Here is a 19350-nt window from a genome sequence, read left to right as displayed (position 1 = left end):
TCTAAAGAAAACTGGCAGTAAAACTGATTATTTACAGGTTTTATCAAGTTTTAGAGATTTGCTTTCAGTTTGAGTTTGAGGAAGATCATTTTAGAAATTTTAGTTCTTTATTTTTTTGTATTTCTTGTATTTAAAATGTCATAAACAAATTAAAATGTGTTGAAATTCCAAGTGTTCCAATACTTTTGGAGGGCACAGTATCCTAACCTTATGATGAGTGTAAAATGAGTGTGGGATTATTACTGTTTTGTTTAAAAATGTTTCATTTTCACTGTTGCTGCACTTTGTGTCAAATCATAGTCATATTGTATATCATACTGATATGAAAATTCAGTAAGGTATATCTTCTGTTATACATTCCAAATCTAAGGTGGAACTCTACTAGTGTTTACTAAGGTACACATAAATATCTAAAAAAAAAAGAAAAAAAGAGTCGAACCACTTAGGTGCCTGGTCTTGACAACCAGGGATGGTCAGTTGAAAAGCTTACCCTACCCACCTAAGCAGCTCAAGAATGTTGACAGCATGTATATAAGTGAAATTTACATGACAATGTATATGACAATATTGAGATATGATAATTTGTCCATATTGTACAGCCCTACTGTCAGCTAGCTGAAAACTTTGAATGTTATTTTACATCTACATAAAAAAAAAAATGCTTAAAGTGGCAGGGGTTAAGAGGGCTGTAATTAGGGGGGTCAGCTGAAAAACAAAAAAAGAACAATGCTTAAAAAGGTGGAGAGTATGGGGGGGGCAGAGGCCCTCCAGAAGCTGAAAGGCAAAATAAGGAAAATGCTTAAAAAGGTGGGGAGCTATAAGATTTTATTCATGCTCATACTCCCAAGAACCATTTTACTGAAAACAGTCTGAAGGACCTAACGGACATGGTTAGATGGCGAGGAGCTTTTCCAGGCATGTGAGAGGAAAATAAAGAAAAAAGCTGAAAGGTTTTTGCCACGCTAAAGCTCGCTTGAAGCATTTACTCAAAATAAAGTCTGAAGAACCTACATGACATGGTGAGATACTGACGAGCTTCACTCATTCATGTCTGCGACATCTGCATATTAGCACAATAATCTTCTGGTTAAACCTCTCTCTTTTTTTGCCTTCTCCAGCTATTAATATTGTTATTTGATGGGATTTTTTTGAGAAGAAACCCCCCCCACCCCCACCCCAAATGGCTAAATACCTTGCAGGATCACTTTCATTGTAAAATGTTCCTAGGGGGCTGATAAAGTGTCTCCTGATGCAGATTGAGCAGCGAAAACAATGTGGGTCAGTTGTTGTCATGTTAATCAGGATTTGTTGACTTTGTGATTGTTTTGTGTTGGTTCTTGTGGTGATCTTGTTAAAGTGTGTGGATCAGTCAGTATGAGTGTAAACTGTTCCTCACAGGAGGACCTTCACCTGGTCTTGGCTGCTGTGGGCGTTTTCATAAAACGCGTGCCAGAGAAGCACACATGCAGGGATTTTTGTCATCACCTACGACTTCGATGTGTAAGAGCCTTGTCTACGATCATAAGATGACAACGTATTTTTCAGATGTAGTGGTAGAACAACAACAAATCACTCTAATCTGCACCTTCAAGTTTCTTGTGCAATCTGTAAACCATGTGCAATATTCCCGTGCAGTATGATTCCACAGTTGTATATAATTCTCGTTTTACATTTTACTTGGTCCACGTTTTATTTTATTTTATTTTACCTTACCTTATGTTTATATTAGTTGTACATATACTCTGAATAATTTACTGATAAATTTCACTATCTTTTATTTGGCTAAAAATTACTCGCACCACAGAAAGGACCTTTTGAAGTTGCACTCAAATCTCGTAATGCAAATTACAATGACAATAAAGGCGATTCTGATTTTGCTTCTGATTCTAGAAGAGGAAGGTCTTATATTTGGACTAACACTGCGTGTTGATTGTCCCCCCACGTAAATAAAGACTAACCACATAATCAAGTCTGTTGAAGATTTAACACACACACTGAACATCGAGTCTGAACTGATGGATTGGGTTTGAAGATGAATTTCCTACCTTTCAGAGTCTGCTGATGGATTTGTTATTTTTTGATGTTGTCTGTGCAGCAGGTCGGAGGGGAGGTTCTGCTCCAGTCTTCAGCTCGATTAAGAAAGACGTGAAGTCACAGTGTACTTCAGCTCCTTAAGAATGGCATGTTATTGACACGGGTTATCTAAAGTTTGAGGTAGATGTCAACGCCCTCCTTATCCAGTATCCGGTCCATAGTCTGGACTGGACCGCACCACCGCTCCTTATCACTAAACCTCTCACACAAAGCAGATCGTATCAGTAAAATGATCCCATGTATAAAGTGTTATTTGTGCAAGAATGGGTTTAGTGTGAGTCAGTGCCTTTTGGTTCACTTGTCCAGGGGCCAAGCCGGTTCTCAGAACCACTTAAGGTGATGAAACAACACTCACCGTCCAGTCTCAGTACATCATCACCTACTCATCAATGAGTGGTGGCCATCCCAGGGTGGCAGCGAGAGCTGGGTCGAGGCGTGGAAGGATTACTCTGGGGTCAACATTTATAAATGCTCCAGTCACATTGAAAAGTTCACCGTATTATTCATCTGATCATAAACACACTCACACACACGTGTCCTAGTTTGAGCACTATAACATGGTATTATTGGTGTTGGTTCAGTACTCGACCACACAGCTGAAGGGGGACTGATGTTCAGCTGAAAGCACTGTTTCCAAGTGAGATATTGGACAGCAGCAGGAATCCGAGGACCTTAGAGGAGCTAACAGAGCTGGTGTTGTCTTCTCCTTCCTCTCCAGATACCAGTCAGGCTCTGCGGCTGTGCCTGGGCACCAAGGCCACAGGGGCAGAGTACGGGGCAGTGTCCGCCCTCAGCATCAACAACGACTGCTCACGACTTCTGTGTGGATTTGCTAAAGGACAGGTGGGTACACACTCATGGAGCCACAACAGCCACCGCTAACTTTGAGGCTGAAAATAAAATTTGCTACTAAAAAAAGACAAAACCGCCACTGAAAAAGAAAACCTTGAAACACATCTTGAAAAAGTTCCATTAAAACTGAAAAACCAGCATTGGGACTGAAAACAAAAATAAAATACAGCAAAAAAATGTTTTTAATTCTGTTTTTTAATTGTGTTTGTGTATCTATATATCTACAGTGAGAAAAATAAGTATTTGAACACCCTGCGGTTTTGCAAGTTCTCCCACTTAGAAATCATGGAGGGGTCTGAAATTTTCATCTTAGGTGCATGTCCACTGTGAGAGACATAATCGAAAAAAAAAAAAATCCGGAAATCACAATGTATGATTTTTTTTAATAATTTATTTGTATGTTACTGCTGCAAATAAGTATTTGAACACCTACCAACCAGCAAGAATTCTGTCTCTCACAGACCTGTTAATTATTCTTTAAGAAGCCCTCTTATCCTGCACTCTTTACCTGTATTAACTGCACCTGTTTGAACTTGTTACCTGTATAAAAGACACCTGTTCACACACTCAATCAATCACACTCCAACCTGTCCACCATAGCCAAGACCAAAGAGCTGTTTAAGGACACCAGGGACAAAACTGTAGACCTGCACAAGGCTGGGATGGACTACAGGACAACAGGCAAGCAGCTTGGTAGAAGACAACAACTGTTATGATTATTTATTAAAAAGTGGAAGAAACACAAGATGACTGTCAATCTCCCTCGGTCTGGGATTCCATGCAAGATCTCACTTTGTGGGGTAAGGATGATTCTGAGAAAGCTCAGAACTACACAGGAGGACCTGGTCAATGACCTGAAGAGAGCTGGGACCACAGTCACAAAGATTACATTAGTAACACATGATGCTGTCATGGTTTAAAATCCTGCAGGGCAGCAAGGTCCCCCTGCTCAAGCCAGCACATGTCCAGGCGTGTTTGAAGTTCACCAGTGACCATCTGGATGATCCAGAGGAGGCATGGGAGAAGGTCATGTGGTCAGATGAGACCATGATACTCTGGGGGTGCTGTTCTACAAAGGGGACAGGACGACTGCACCGTATTGAAGGCAGGATGGATGGGGTCATGTATTGTGAGATTTTGACAAACAACCTCCTTCCCTCAGTAAGAGCATTGAAGATGGGTCCTGGCTGGGTCTTCAGCATGACAATGACCCCAAACACACAGCCAGGGCAACTAAGGAGGGGCTCCGTAAGAAGCATTTCAAGCTCCTGGAGTGGCCTGGCCAGTCTCCAGACCTGAACTCAATAGAAAATCTTTGGAGGGAGCTGAAACTCCAAACCTGAAAGATCTAGAGAAGATCTGTATGGAGGAGTGGACCAAAATCCCTGCTGCAGTGTGTGAAAATCTGGTGAAAAACTACAGGAAACGTTTGACCTCTGTAATTGCAAACAAAGGCTACTGTACCAAATATTAACATTGATTTTCACAGGTGTTCAAATACTTATTTGCAGCAGTAACATACAAATAAATTATTTAAAAAAATCATACTTTGTGATTTCCAGATTTTTTTTTTTTTTTTTTTTTAGATTATGTCTCTCACAGTGGACATGCACCTAAGATGAAAATTTCAGACCCCTCCATGATTTCTAAGTGTGAGAACTTGCAAACTCACAGGGTGTTCAAATACTTATTTTGCTCACTGTATCTATCTATCTATCTCTTTCTTTCTTTCTTTCTTTCTTTCTTTCTTTTGGGCCACATGTTGTTCTTGTTCCACTAATAAAATAAAAGATCTGTGCCAAATTTTACTGTAATGGCACATTGTTTAGGGTCCCCCACAAAGCAACAATTTTCCTCAAACAAGCAATGTAGTAATCCAGTAATTCCAGTAATGTTCTCCTCTGGGTGACCAACCACCCACCACGTTTTGCGATTAGAAGCCATCACATGTACCTGTAAAAGAAAAATAATGACATCAGAGTCTTCTCCCGTTAGGGTGACATTGTCAGAGGAGGGAGAAGAACATGTGTCACTCTGGGGGACCTCTAAATCTTATCTGATTGAGTTCAGATTTAGTCTGTATCTATAAAACCCCAAGTGCAACAAAAACAACATATAGCGTGAAGTGTATATATATATATATATATACGTGTATATATATATATATATATATATATATATATATATATATATATATATATATATATACGTATATACTTTTGTATTTTTGTCACTGGTCTACCTCTTGTGAATGTGCTGCTGTAACAAGTCCGTTTCTCTGGCATGGGATCAGTTATCAGTTTAGGTCTGATCTTATGTCATCTCAGAACAGTATACAACCACTGAAAAAGGTTTTGCCACAAACTCAGCTAACGTTCATCTAGGGTTTACCTGACTTGTACTACTAGACACGTTTTTCATAATAGTAGTCGATGAGTCATGATTTATTTATTTATTTATGATTTTGCTGACACATTATGTTTAAACCCTGACCTCTGGCTGACTGGAAAATCTCACAGTTCCTTAATTGGGCTGTGAAGACCCCCCCTAGACACATGCATGCAAACTCAGCAGTTTCTGTGAAGTAAAAGTCACCAGATATATTGCTAATCGCCTCTGCACGGCCTTGGAGCTACAGTGGTCGACAACACAGGCGCTCATAAGCTCTGCAAAAAAGGAAAAAAAACCCTTTTGGAAAAAAAAAGGTGCTAGTCTCATCATTATTTAAGTTACCCTACCATAGTCCTGCAACGCTTGATCAATAGTGTTAAAAAACAAAAACAAAAACAAAAAAATTAGTTTTCAAAGAAAATGTATTTTTCACATGAAAGAACACCCAAAGAATAGCACCACTCAGTTTTAGCTTCATTTACCTCCACATCACCAACTGCTTGGGTGCAAACAATTTATGTAGGTATAAATGATTTACTGACAGAATTCCTCCAGTCATCACTGACAGATCTCAGGGTGTGTTTTTCTTCAAAGTTTAGGTTCAGACACCCTGGTAAAGCAGGGACAGGAGACCTGGCCAAATGTGGCCCTCAGACCGTAGATTAGCAGCCCTGAGTCAGGTGCAGCACAGCGGCCACTTAAAACAAGCTGCTGTCCGGTAAAACATCACTCACTACGTTTATACCTTATTAATGACACTTCAGTACTGCAGCTGTGTGACGTGAAACAGGAGTTACTGAGAAGGACTTTAAACGGCACCAGGGGACGGCTCAGAGACCAGTTCATCACAAAACATCTCCACTTAAAAAAAACTCCACATTCGGAGGTTGAGAGTAACGGCCAACTTGTGTTATGTCGACAGGAGTCAAAATCTCGGAAGTAGTTGTAAGAGTCTCATGTTTGACACCTTCGATTAAAAGCTCCTCGGACTGTAATTAACCTTATCAATAAATCAGTCAATCAATAAAAGTTACTCTGGCGCATGCACACTCCTTTTTACGGCTCCCATCTCAATTCCACGTTTACTTTAGCAATATTAATGATCAGAGACAACATCATCATTTCTTCACCCCCCACCCCCAATCACCACCAATTAATTTATTTAAATCATCCTGAAGTAGCATTGACTGTTTTCCCTGTCAGTGAGTGAACTGGGGCTCTGTATGATATCAAACCCAGATTATAAATAAATAAATCTCAAAGGTTTATATCCATGATCCGTGTCTCTGTGCACAGCCAGTTTTTGGCAGAGGGCCCCAGGGCCTGTCTGGGACTTAAGTCTGTATTGTGTGCTGCCAGCGGGCCCCACCTGCTCTTTGTTGACTCTGTAACCAGCAAAGTCAAGTGGGTCAAATGTGTTACTAATCCTTTGTGAAACTGCTCTTATCAGTTATCTAGAATCCGGGTTCCACATTCCTCTGCTGCTAGATTCAGTGTTGCACATCATTCTCTCAATCTGACCATCAGATAGTATAAACTAACCCGTTCGACGGCCTGAGTGTGTCAGGCTGATCGCTGGCACTCAGCAGCTGGAAAACCTTGATTGTTTGCACTTTATACATGCTTCCCTTAGGCAGTATTATTAGACGGCATTGCTTAAATTTTCATTGTCACACAGATGATACCCAGCTTTATCTATCCATGAAGCCAGAGGACACACACCAATTAGTTAAACTGCAGGATTGTCTTACAGACATAAAGACATGGATGACCTCTAATTTCCTGCTTTTAAACTCAGATAAAACTGAAGTTATTGTACTTGGCCTCACAAATCTTAGAAACATGGTGTCTAACCAGATCCTTACTCTGGATGGCATTACCCTGACCTCTAGTAATACTGTGAGAAATCCTGGAGTCATTTTTGATCAGGATATGTCCTTCAATGCGCATATTAAACAAATATGTAGGACTGCTTTTTTGCATTTACGCAATATCTCTAAAATTAGAAAGGTCTTGTCTCAGAGTGATGCTGAAAAACTAATTCATGTATTTATTTCCTCTAGGCTGGACTATTGTAATTCATTATTATCAGGATGTCCTAAAAGTTCCCTGAAAAGCCTTCAGTTAATTCAAAATGCTGCAGCTAGAGTACTGACGGGGACTAGAAGGAGAGAGCATATCTCACCCATATTGGCCTCCTGTTAATTCCAGGATAGAATTTAAAATTCTTCTTCTTACTTATAAGGTTTTGAATAATCAGGTCCCATCTTATCTTAGGGACCTCATAGTACCATATCACCCCAATAGAGCGCTTCGCTCTCAGACTGCAGGCTTACTTGTAGTTCCTAGGGTTTGTAAGAGTAGAATGGGAGGCAGAGCCTTCAACTTTCAGGCTCCTCTCCTGTGGAACCAGCTCCCAATTCGGATCAGGGAGACAAACACCCTCTCTACTTTTAAGATTAGGCTTAAAACTTTCCTTTTTGCTAAAGCTTATAGTTAGGGCTGGATCAGGTGACCCTGAACCATCCCTTAGTTATGCTGCTATAGACGTAGACTGCTGGGGGGTTCCTATGATGCACTGTTTCTTTCTCTTTTTGCTCTGTATGCACCACTCTGCATTTAATCATTAGTGATTGATCTCTGCTCCCCTCCACAGCATGTCTTTTTCCTGGTTCTCTCCCTCAGCCCCAACCAGTCCCAGCAGAAGACTGCCCCTCCCTGAGCCTGGTTCTGCTGGAGGTTTCTTCCTGTTAAAAGGGAGTTTTTCCTTCCCACTGTCGCCAAGTGCTTGCTCACAGGGGGTCGTTTTGACCGTTGGGGTTTTTCTGTAATTATTGTATGGCTTTTGCCTTACAATATAAAGCGCCTTGGGGCAACTGTTTGTTGTGATTTGGTGCTATATAAATAAAATTGATTTGATTTGATCATTCTGACTGTAGCATTATTAATATGTTGGGCTACAAAGATCACGTGTTCCAGGGGTCATGTTGTGCACAGATGGGGCCGGTCTTCAGAAAGTAACTGTTACAATAAGACATAAATGTCTTGAAAGATGAATGTATTAATTATTAATGTATGAGGTAAGTATCAGAGATGAATAACCAGGACTTGAAACAACAGTCTCAGAATACAGCTTACCTGGAAGTGTTAATACCCTCAGAGATTAGTAGTGAAGAATTTAAGAGCTGACCACCTCCGCCCACAGTTATCACAATGAAATGTCCTGAAATAATCACACAGATACTTAGTCCAACTAAAACTTCAGCAATGGTGATGATATTTACTTTTTTTAAATCAAGTACTTTCAGGGTTTGTTTGTACAAAGAGCATGTCGGTAAAGTGGTGTTGGCCCGAGACCAGGTTGGTAAACCGTGTGTCACATGAGAAAAGATTGAGTTCAGAAACATGATCACATGGTCAAACTTGACTCAATGACAGACTTTTTCTACTGTGTCTGACCTTCAAAAGAAAACTTACCGTCAGTGAGCGTGCTGAGATAATAGAATTCTGAGACAACCTGCAGTCTCTCCCTTACTACAAATACATCTGAATCTGCACTTTCTAAAAACTATACACACTGTTTTAGTTGTAATAATGTTCAAATATGTTGCATTAAATTTGTAAGCTGACCTGCAGCTTGAACTGAACTGCTGCCATGTATGAACATCACTGTCATCTGCACACATTTGAGAGTTGGAGTTGTGACAGTCAGTTGCCAAATCATCGCATAAAGTGAAAATAAAAGTGGACGCAGTATGGATCTCTGAGGGTCACCTATGAGCACAGAAATGGAGGATGACTGACAATTTGTCATTCATGCAAACTCACTCACATTGTGCTTGAAACATCAGCTGGGGGATTTTTGCTTTTTGGCATTTCTCTGGGTGCTAGTCACCATGCAGGTGACTCGCTGATGTTACTGATGAGAACCTCAGAAGATTGGTGTGATATTTGTAGTGAGGATATTCATAAGGATATGAATTATTTCAATTATTTCCAACTTACAAAAACAAAGACAAAAACAAACAGACATACAAAAACAAATTAACGAACATTATGCATTGTATAAGAAGCAGTATTACTGTCATTTATTGGAAAAAAATAAAACCAACATTAAAGGCACTTGGAAGATTTTAAATGAAATCATTAAAAAGAAAAAAAAATATTTTCATACAGATTCTGACAAAATCGTAAAAGAAAATAAAGTTATTGTAGATCATTTCAACAACTATTTTGTTAATGTGTGTAAAAACTTATCAAATTCATGCCAGGATTCCTGAATGAGGGGCACAAGAGGTGGAGGACACAAATGCAGACTCAAAGGCAGAGATGAGGGAATTATCAAAAGGCTTTATCTGGAGTCAAAACTATGGTGTGAAAAAGAGCAAAAATGGCTGGGACGAGGGCAGAAGCACAAGGTATGGAGCACAACGAACTAGCAGTGAAGAACATGAAAGACAGGGCTTAAATCCAGGTGGAGTAATCAGGACGTGATAAAAGTCAGGTGTGGAGAAGGTGAGGACATGACAAAGATGAGTCCAGCAGGTGTAAGAGGGTGCAGGAAAGTGAAACTTTACTAAACAGAAGCAGAGAGAAATCTGGGGCGAGAGACTGCAGGAAAGTGAAACTTTACTAAACAGAAGCAGAGAGAAATCTGGGACGAGAGAGTGCAGGAAAGTGAAACTTTACTAAACAGAAGCAGAGAGAAATCTGGGGCGAGAGAGTGCAGGAGAGTGAAACTTTACTAAACAGAAGCAGAGAGAAATCTGGGGCGAGAGAGTGCAGGAGAGTGAAACTTTACTAAACAGAAACAGAGAGAAAGCTGGGGCGAGAGAGTGCAGGAAAGTGAAACTTTACTAAACAGAAGCAGAGAGAAAGCTGAGGCGAGAGAGTGCAGGAGAGTGAAACTTTACTAAACAGAAGCAGAGAGAAAGCTGGGGCGAGAGAGTGCAGGAGAGTGAAACTTGACTAAACAGAAGCAGAGAGAAAGCTGGGGCGAGAGAGTGCAGGAGAGTGAAACTTGACTAAACAGAAGCAGAGAGAAAGCTGGGGCGAGAGAGTGCAGGAGAGTGAAACTTTACTAAACAGAAGCAGAGAGAAAGCTGGGGCGAGAGAGTGCAGGAGAGTGAAACTTGACTAAACAGAAGCAGAGAGAAAGCTGGGGCGAGACAGTGCAGGAGAGTGAAACTTTACTAAACAGAAGCAGAGAGAAAGCTGAGGCGAGAGAGTGCAGGAGAGTGAAACTTTACTAAACAGAAGCAGAGAGAAAGCTGGGGCGAGAGAGTGCAGGAGAGTGAAACTTTACTAAACAGAAGCAGAGAGAAAGCTGAGGCGAGAGAGTGCAGGAGAGTGAAAATTTACTAAACAGAAGCAGAGAGAAAGCTGGGGCGAGAGAGTGCAGGAGAGTGAAACTTTACTAAACAGAAGCAGAGAGAAAGCTGGGGCGAGACAGTGCAGGAGAGTGAAACTTTACTAAACAGAAGCAGAGCGAAAGCTGGGGCGAGAGAGTGCAGGAGAGTGAAACTTTACTAAACAGAAGCAGAGAGAAAGCTGGGGCGAGAGAGTGCAGGAGAGTGAAACTTTACTAAACAGAAGCAGAGAGAAAGCTGGGGCGAGAGAGTGCAGGAGAGTGAAACTTTACTAAACAGAAGCAGAGTGAAAGCTGGGGCAAGAGAGTGCAGGAGAGTGAAACTAAGTGAACAGAAGCAGAGAAATCAGTGACAGAAACTAGAAAATAAAATGAGACCAAAATAGTACAACAAGGAAAAAGAATAAGACTAAACTAGAATGGAACTACATGTCAATCAATCAATCTAGAATTAACAGGAAGCCAATGAAGAGAGGCCAATATGGGAGAGATATGCTCTCTCCTTCTAGTTTCAGCATCACTCTGAGACAAGACCTTTCTAATTTTAGAGATATTGCATAAATGCAAAAAAGCAGTCCTACATATTTGTTTAATATGCGCTTTGAATGACATATCCTGATCAAAAATGACTCCAAGATTTCTCACAGTATTACTAGAGGTCAGGGTAATGCCATCCAGAGTAAGGATCTGGTTAGACACCATGTTTCTAAGATTTGTGGGGCCAAGTACAATAACTTCAGTTTTATGAGTTTAAAAGCAGGAAATTATGTGTCGGACGCAGCCCGGAGAACCGACCAGCGTTTGAAGGACCCAGTATAAAATAAGCAGAGCACGGTACAAAGGATAACAGAGTTTAATAAACATAACAGTGATGTGAAAAAATATAAAAGTGCGCGGTCGGGCGTGGTGGATTGCGGTGCGCTCCCAGCAGCGCTAACGGTCCGGAGCCAGAACCAATTCGGACCCAAGGACCCCGCCGACACCCCCCAGGTGGCCGCGACAAACCGAGTCTGTGAAAGAAGGAATCATTATGCGAGTCCACACTCAACACACAGAGAGAACGCTCAAAGGTGCACAAACAGCAAACACTTCCTGGCTTAATTACTAATCAGCTTCCCACCCTGCAGGCATGGAACATCCAGTTCACAAAACTCCACTGCAGAGGAAGCTGATTACACGACCAACATACAGCTCAATATAATAAGGTGTGAGGGACACCACATTTACTGACTGTATAAATGTTAGTCACAAAATCTAACGTACCTCAGGAAGTGTGCTGACGAGCGTGAGACCTCACCCCCTCCTCTTTCACAGACCATGCATCAAACCTGGACATTCTCTGCATCCACTGATGATGAGATGGCTCCCGAGACGACGATCTCACCCGTCTGGTCACAAGGTCGAGTCTCTGGCAAGTACACACTGTGTACTCCAGTCTTAAATGCCACCATGTTCCAATCCATGTAGATGCACCACAGCTGTGAGTCCTGACGAGCCGCAGGTGATCAGCCTCAGGTGATCAGGGTGAGGTCCTGATAAACTCAGCTACACAGCCACTCACTCCCAAATGCAAGCCACCTGGAAGGAAAAACAAAAGACAGGACAGAAAACAGAAACAAAAGGCAGCCAGGCCCCCCCAGCCACACAACAGAAATTAGAGGTCATCCATGTCTTTATGTCTGTAAGACAATCCTGTAGTTTAGCTAATTGGTGTGTGTCCTCTGGCTTCATGGATAGATAAAGCTGGGTATCATCTGCGTAATAATGAAAATTTAAGCAATGCCGTCTAATAATACTGCCTAAGGGAAGCATGTATAAAGTGAATAAAATTGGTCCTAGCACAGAACCTTGTGGAACTCCATAATTAACCTTAGTCTGTGAAGAAGATTCCCCATTTACATGAACAAATTGTAATCTATTAGATAAATATGATTCAAACCACCGCAGCGCAGTGCCTTTAATACCTATGGCATGCTCTAATCTCTGTAATAAAATTTTATGGTCAACAGTATCAAAAGCAGCACTGAGGTCTAACAGAACAAGCACAGAGATGAGTCCACTGTTTGAGGCCATAAGAAGATCATTTGTAACCTTCACTAATGCTGTTTCTGTACTATGATGAATTCTAAAACCTGACTGAAAGTCTTCAAATAGACCATTCCTCTGCAGATGATCAGTTAGCTGTTTTACAACTACCCTTTCAAGAATTTTTGAGAGAAAAGGAAGGTTGGAGATTGGCCTATAATTAGCTAAGATAGCTGGGTCAAGTGATGGCTTTTTAAGTAATGGTTTAATTACTGCCACCTTAAAAGCCTGTGGTACATAGCCAACTAATAAAGATAGATTGATCATATTTAAGATCGAAGCATTAAATAATGGTAGGGCTTCCTTGAGCAGCCTGGTAGGAATGGGGTCTAATAGACATGTTGATGGTTTGGATGAAGTAACTAATGAAAATAACTCAGACAGAACAATCTGAGAGAAAGAGTCTAACCAAATACTGGTATCACTGAAAGCAGCCAAAGATAACGATACGTCTTTGGGATGGTTATGAGTAATTTTTTCTCTAATAGTTAAAATTTTATTAGCAAAGAAAGTCATGAAGTCATTACTAGTTAAAGTTAAAGGAATACTCAGCTCAATAGAGCTCTGACTCTTTGTCAGCCTGGCTACAGTGCTGAAAAGAAACCTGGGGTTGTTCTTATTTTCTTCAATTAGTGATGAGTAGTAAGATGTCCTAGCTTTACGGAGCCCTTTTTTATAGAGCAACAGGCTCTTTAGGTAAGAGTTTAGGTAGCTACTCTGCACTGTGTTGGTATATGGCATTAGAGAACATAAAGAAGGAATCATATCCTTAAACCTAGTTACAGCGCTTTCTGAAAGACTTCTAGTGTAATGAAACTTATTCCCCACTGCTGGGTAGTCCATCAGAGTAATGTAAATGTTATTAAGAAATGATCAGACAGAAGGGAGTTTTCAGGGAATACTGTTAAGTCTTCAATTTCCATACCATAAGTCAGAACAAGATCTAAGATATGATTAAAGTGGTGGGTGGACCCATTTACATTTTGAGCAAAGCCAATTGAGTCTAATAATAGATTAAATGCAGTGTTGAGGCTGTCATTCTCAGCATCTGTGTGGATGTTAAAATCGCCCACTATAATTATCTTATCTGAGCTAAGCACTAAGTCAGACAAAAGGTCTGAAAATTCACAGAGAAACTCACAGTAACGACCAGGTGGACGATAGATAATAACAAATAAAACTGGTTTTTGGGACTTCCAATTTGGATGGACAAGACTAAGAGTCAAGCTTTCAAATGAATTAAAGCTCTGTCTGGGTTTTTGATTAATTAATAAGCTGGAATGGAAGATTGCTGCTAATCCTCCGCCTCGGCCCGTGCTACGAGCGTTCTGGCAGTTAGTGTGACTCGGGGGTGTTGACTCATTTAAATTAACATATTCATCCTGCTGTAACCAGGTTTCTGTAAGGCAGAATAAATCAATATGTTGATCAATTATTATATCATTTACCAACAGGGACTTAGAAGAGAGAGACCTAATGTTTAATAGACCACATTTAACTGTTTTAGTCTGTGGTGCAGTTGAAGGTGCTATATTATTTTTTCTTTTTGAATTTTTATGCTTAAATAGATTTTTGCTGGTTATTGGTGGTCTGGGAGCAGGCACCGTCTCTACGGGGATGGGGTAATGAGGGGATGGCAGGGGGAGAGAAGCTGCAGAGAGGTGTGTAAGACTACAACTCTGCTTCCTGGTCCCAACCCTGGATAGTCACGGTTTGGAGGATTTAAGAAAATTGGCCAGATTTCTAGAAATGAGAGCTGCTCCATCCAAAGTGGGATGGATGCCGTCTCTCCTAACAAGACCAGGTTTTCCCCAGAAGCTTTGCCAATTATCTATGAAGCCCACCTCATTTTTTGACATGTGACAACAATATATAAACAGACAGTACATCCAATGACAGAAAAGAAACAGAAAAGTAGAATCAACAAAGTTAATAAAGCGCAGAGACAAAACTAAAATGGCACTAACTATGAGGCAAAAGAAAACAACCAAACTGAAAATCACTGGGCAGGGTAACAGACAAATGACAAAACCATAACAGGAGCCTGGAGGGGGCCAAACCATGACAATTCAATTGTATCCTCAAAAACGTGCTCTTTGGACAACAGCAAAACAATTAATACAACTCTGGATTCAATGTATATTAAAGAAACATGAAAATGAAATTATTAACATAGTTCATAAGCTAAAAAGGGGGAAAAAATCAACTGACAGTGACAACCTTGATATGTTTTTGATTAAAAAATAGTATTGATTGTATTGTTAAACCCTTGATTTATATTGGTAATTTGTCATTGATGACTGGGAAATTTCCTTTCAAAATGAAAATGGCTAAGGTGATACCACGATTCAAATTTGGTAAAAAACGTCTTTTCAAACTACAAGCCAATCTCATTGTTACGACAGTTTTCAAAAATTCTGGAAAAGATTTTTGTAAAGGGGTTGAACGATTTCATAACTAAACATCACATACTCGGTGTAGAGCAGTATGGTTTTAGAAAAAAATCATACTACTTCACTGGCTTTAATTGATTTTGTTGAACAAGTTATAAATGCAATAGAGAAGAAGAAATACACTGTAGGAGTTTTCTTTGATTTGCAGAAAGCATTTAATACCACAGATCACACTTTACTATTGGGCAAATTACAGAAGTACGGTATTAGAGGACTGGCCCTTGATTGGATAGCTAGCTATTTACACAACAGGTATCAGTGTGTCCATTTTGGGGGGACAATTTCTGATTTTTTGAGGATTACATGTGGGGTGCCCAGGGTTCAGTCCTTGGGCCGTTACTCTTTCTGTTTTATATTAATGATATAGGTTTGGTTTCCATGTCTGTGAGATGTATTTTGTTTGCTGATGATACGACTGTGTTTGGTAGTGGGGATCATTTGGGACAGCTCCTGGACATGATGGACAGGAAACTACAAAAATTGAAATACTGTTTGATTCAAATAAATTATCGCTTCATTTAGGTAAAACAAAATGTGTTATATTTGGAAATTGAGTGATGCTGAAATTGAAACAGTAACTGAAATGAAGTTTCTTGGAGTTTTTATCCATGATAAATTAAGTTGGAAAACTCATATAAATTATGTTAAATCCAAAATATCAGAAGTTATTGTGATTCTGTATAAAGCACAATACTTCCTCTCCCAGCATTCGTTGGTTACGCTGCATCATTCATTGCTTGTCCCACACATGACCTACTGCATTGAAGTTTGAGGAAACACATATAAAACAAATACAAACCCAATATTTCTGTTACAAAAGAAAGCTCTAAGAGTTATAATTAAAAAACAACATATCGTGAGCCAACAAACTCACTGTTTGCTTGTTTACACATTTTGAAATTCTGGGACTTGGTTGATTATATTACGATACAGACCATGTATAAAGTTAACAATAAACTCTTGTCTCAACGTGTCCAGGAACTGTTTAAAATGAGGGAGTCCTGTTACCACCTGAGAGGAACATTAGTATTTGACAGCTAAAAGATTCAAACTACTGTAAAAAGTCACTGCATCTCTGTAAAAGGTGTTAAAATCTGGAATACCTGTTCTGATAGTATTAAATTATCTGGTACTTTGGCTGCCTTGAAAAGGCTTTATAAAAACAATATAAGCCTTTTTTAAGCCTTTGTTTCAGCCGACACCCTTTTGGCTGCACAAAACTGGGAAATTGTTTGAGTTTTTCTTTTCTTTTCTTTTCTTTTGTTTTATGAGAGATTCTTTTGTTAAGTATGTCTGTGTGCACCAAATAAAAATTCATTCATTCATTCATGTGCCTCAGTGTTGTAGACGGCACTGGGACTCCCACATTCAGCCTGGCTTTGGCTGATAGATGGTTAGTTTAAAGAGCAGGGGGACCCAAGGCAGGTCCATAGTGTGGTGGATATGTGCACGTGTCACCAGGGCATGGTCCCAGACCCAACCAAACCAGACCAAAGAAAAACCTGCGCTTCATTAGCTGAGGTAATGTTAGACCTTGCTCTAGTGAAGCACCTTGGCGGTGACTTATGTTGTAATTTGGCATGATATAAATAAACTAAATTGAATTGAATTAACATGTAATGACAACACTGCTGTATTTTCCAGTGATTTGTTTTTCTTTTTTCCCCTAGTTTGAGAGGTCCTGGAAATTACACTTCAGTCAGACTTATACACTGAAAAATCATGCTTATTATTGTTATTATGATTGTCATCAGTAATTCGTATATAAATACACTCTTCCCTTCTCCATGTTGCTGGGCACCAGCAGCCTGTGTCCCTCTGATGATTTCTTTTGTCCGAACTGCATCAAATAACATACATTTATTTGTCCATCTTGCTTATGCTTGTAACTTAAAGGTCCCAGTGATAACTACCAGCACACACTATGGTGTGCACAATCCACTGTCTTGTTAAACTCACCCTCAGGGAAACACTGTTACAAAGTGAGTTCACCATACAGAAAAAGTGCAGCTTTTACTTCAATGTCACTTTTATACATTTTTTTCTCCTCTTCACAGTGTGTTTTTTGACTGATGTGACTCATATGACAAAGCAACTTAACCTGTTGAAAATACTTCAACTTTATTGATGAGATAAAAAGGGAGACAGAACAACTCTAAATCGAGTAGTTAGATTTTCCGCTCCAGATTGATGTGCGTGACCTTCTTTAAGGGCCCCTTCACACATAGTGCAAATATGTACAACTCAGGATGATTCGCGTCGTACAGCTCGTATGAGCAAACCACGCAAACATCACGCTGACGGGCAGGCGTGCACGATACCGGTGCAACAGTTCTTGCACATGGGAACACAGTGCAAGCAGCTGCACAATGTGTAACCAATGTGTAACCACATTGTGCAGCTGCTGTGAAGAAACAATAAAAAAAAAAAATGCTGTGATGGTTCCGTGCACGCAAGAACACAAGAGCTTTTCACAGCTGCTGTGAAAATTAAAAAAAAAATTAAAATTACATGCCACCCACGGGAATTGAACCCGCACTTTCCAAAAGCTCTGATTGCCAGCCAGAATCTTTACCACTGAGCTCCCACCACTGTCCTGTGAAAGGTGCAGGGATATCTGCCTGACATCAGGAAGGACATAGACATATTTAAAAAAAAATAAAACCACACAGCATATAAAAACACTGCATTGTATTGAATCCATCTTATCAAGCGGACAATACAAATACGATCTGTGTGTTCCTCTGTACATGACCCATGGTGACAGATATACAGTCACAAAATTACATGAATGAAGCAGTGCGCTCTGATGTCCACATCTGCTGTCGGCGTGTGCAGCTGGCCCTGTGCACATGTCCTCCCTGACACGTGTGTCTTGTGGACGGCGTGCCGCAGGGCAGCCATACCCAGCCGGGACATTCTGGACGTCCCCAGCCGTGATGTCCAGATCCACAGCTGCTCCTGTCGGCAGCCACACCTTGTGTCGTTTCAGCACACACACCAACGTGTTACTGTGTCTGTTTGCAAAGCCACACTTGTGGGGCACTTAGACAAATTTCACATCCACCTTGACAGTGATTGTCTACAGACTGTTTTCGTGATGATAGATTTTGCGAATGGCCACACATTTTCTAAGTGTCATGCAAGCGGTGTTAGATGTTTGTGTGTGTCAGCTGGAATTTGGTCGACACCTGCTGTGAGAGGGTTCGATGGGCTCTCACAACGCACACTCTCTTTCAGCTGCTGATGTGCACAAATAGTTGTAGCAACAGGTGTACGAGGCAGCTACGATTTTACACATTTTTCACACAATTCCTGCTTCATCCGCACTTTATGCACAAATTGACCAAATTTGCACTATGTGTGAATTTTTTTCTGTCTTTTAAAACAATTTTGAAATGAGAACCAGAATGCCACAATACCAAGCCTTATGAATTCCCTTTCAAACTTAACCCTTGAAATGAAAATATGAGGGTTAGCATCTGAAAATGAAAATGTGAGGGTCGGCATCTGAAAATGAAAATGTGAGGGTCGGCATCTGAAAATGAAAATGTGAGGGTCGGCATCTGAAAATGAAAATGTGAGGGTCGGTATCTGAAAATGAAAATGTGAGGGTCAGTATCTGAAAATGAAAATGTGAGTGTCGGCATCTGAAAATGAAAATGTCAGGGTCGGCATCTGAAAATGAAAATGTCAGGGTCGGTATCTGAAAATGAAAATGTCAGGGTCGGCATCTAAAAATGAAAATGTCAGGGTCAGTATCTGAAAATGAAAATGTCAGGGTAAGTATCTGAAAATGAAAATGTCAGGGTCAGTATCTGAACATGAAAATGGCAGGGTCAGTATCTGAACATGAAAATGTCAGGGTCAGTATCTGAACATGAAAATGTCAGGGTCAGTATCTGAAAATGAAAATGTCAGGGTCAGTATCTCAAAATGAAAATCTCAGGGTCGGCATATGAAAATGAAAATCTCAGGGTCGGCATATGAAAATGAAAATGTCAGGGTCAGTATCTGAACATGAAAATGTCAGGGTCGGTATCTGAACATGAAAATGTCAGGGTCGGCATCTGAAAATGAAAATGTCAGGGTCGGTATCTGAACATG

General features: G+C 40.4%; 1 protein-coding gene across 1 annotated transcript in view; it reads left to right on the top strand.

The window, feature by feature from the left end:
* Positions 1-19350, top strand: part of vps8 (VPS8 subunit of CORVET complex) — a 371669-nt gene that overhangs the window by 62279 nt on the left and 290040 nt on the right. Inside the window, exon 7 of the mRNA XM_034184542.1 lies at positions 2813-2937. Within this exon, the coding sequence (XP_034040433.1) occupies positions 2813-2937 (125 nt within the window). The remainder of the gene's footprint in view (positions 1-2812; positions 2938-19350) is intronic.

The sequence above is a fragment of the Thalassophryne amazonica genome, chromosome 13 (genome assembly GCF_902500255.1).
Source record: "Thalassophryne amazonica chromosome 13, fThaAma1.1, whole genome shotgun sequence".
Lineage (NCBI taxonomy): Eukaryota > Metazoa > Chordata > Actinopteri > Batrachoidiformes > Batrachoididae > Thalassophryne > Thalassophryne amazonica.
The sequence above is the reverse complement of the archived record's forward strand: the minus strand, read 5'-3'. Positions and strand labels throughout refer to the sequence as shown.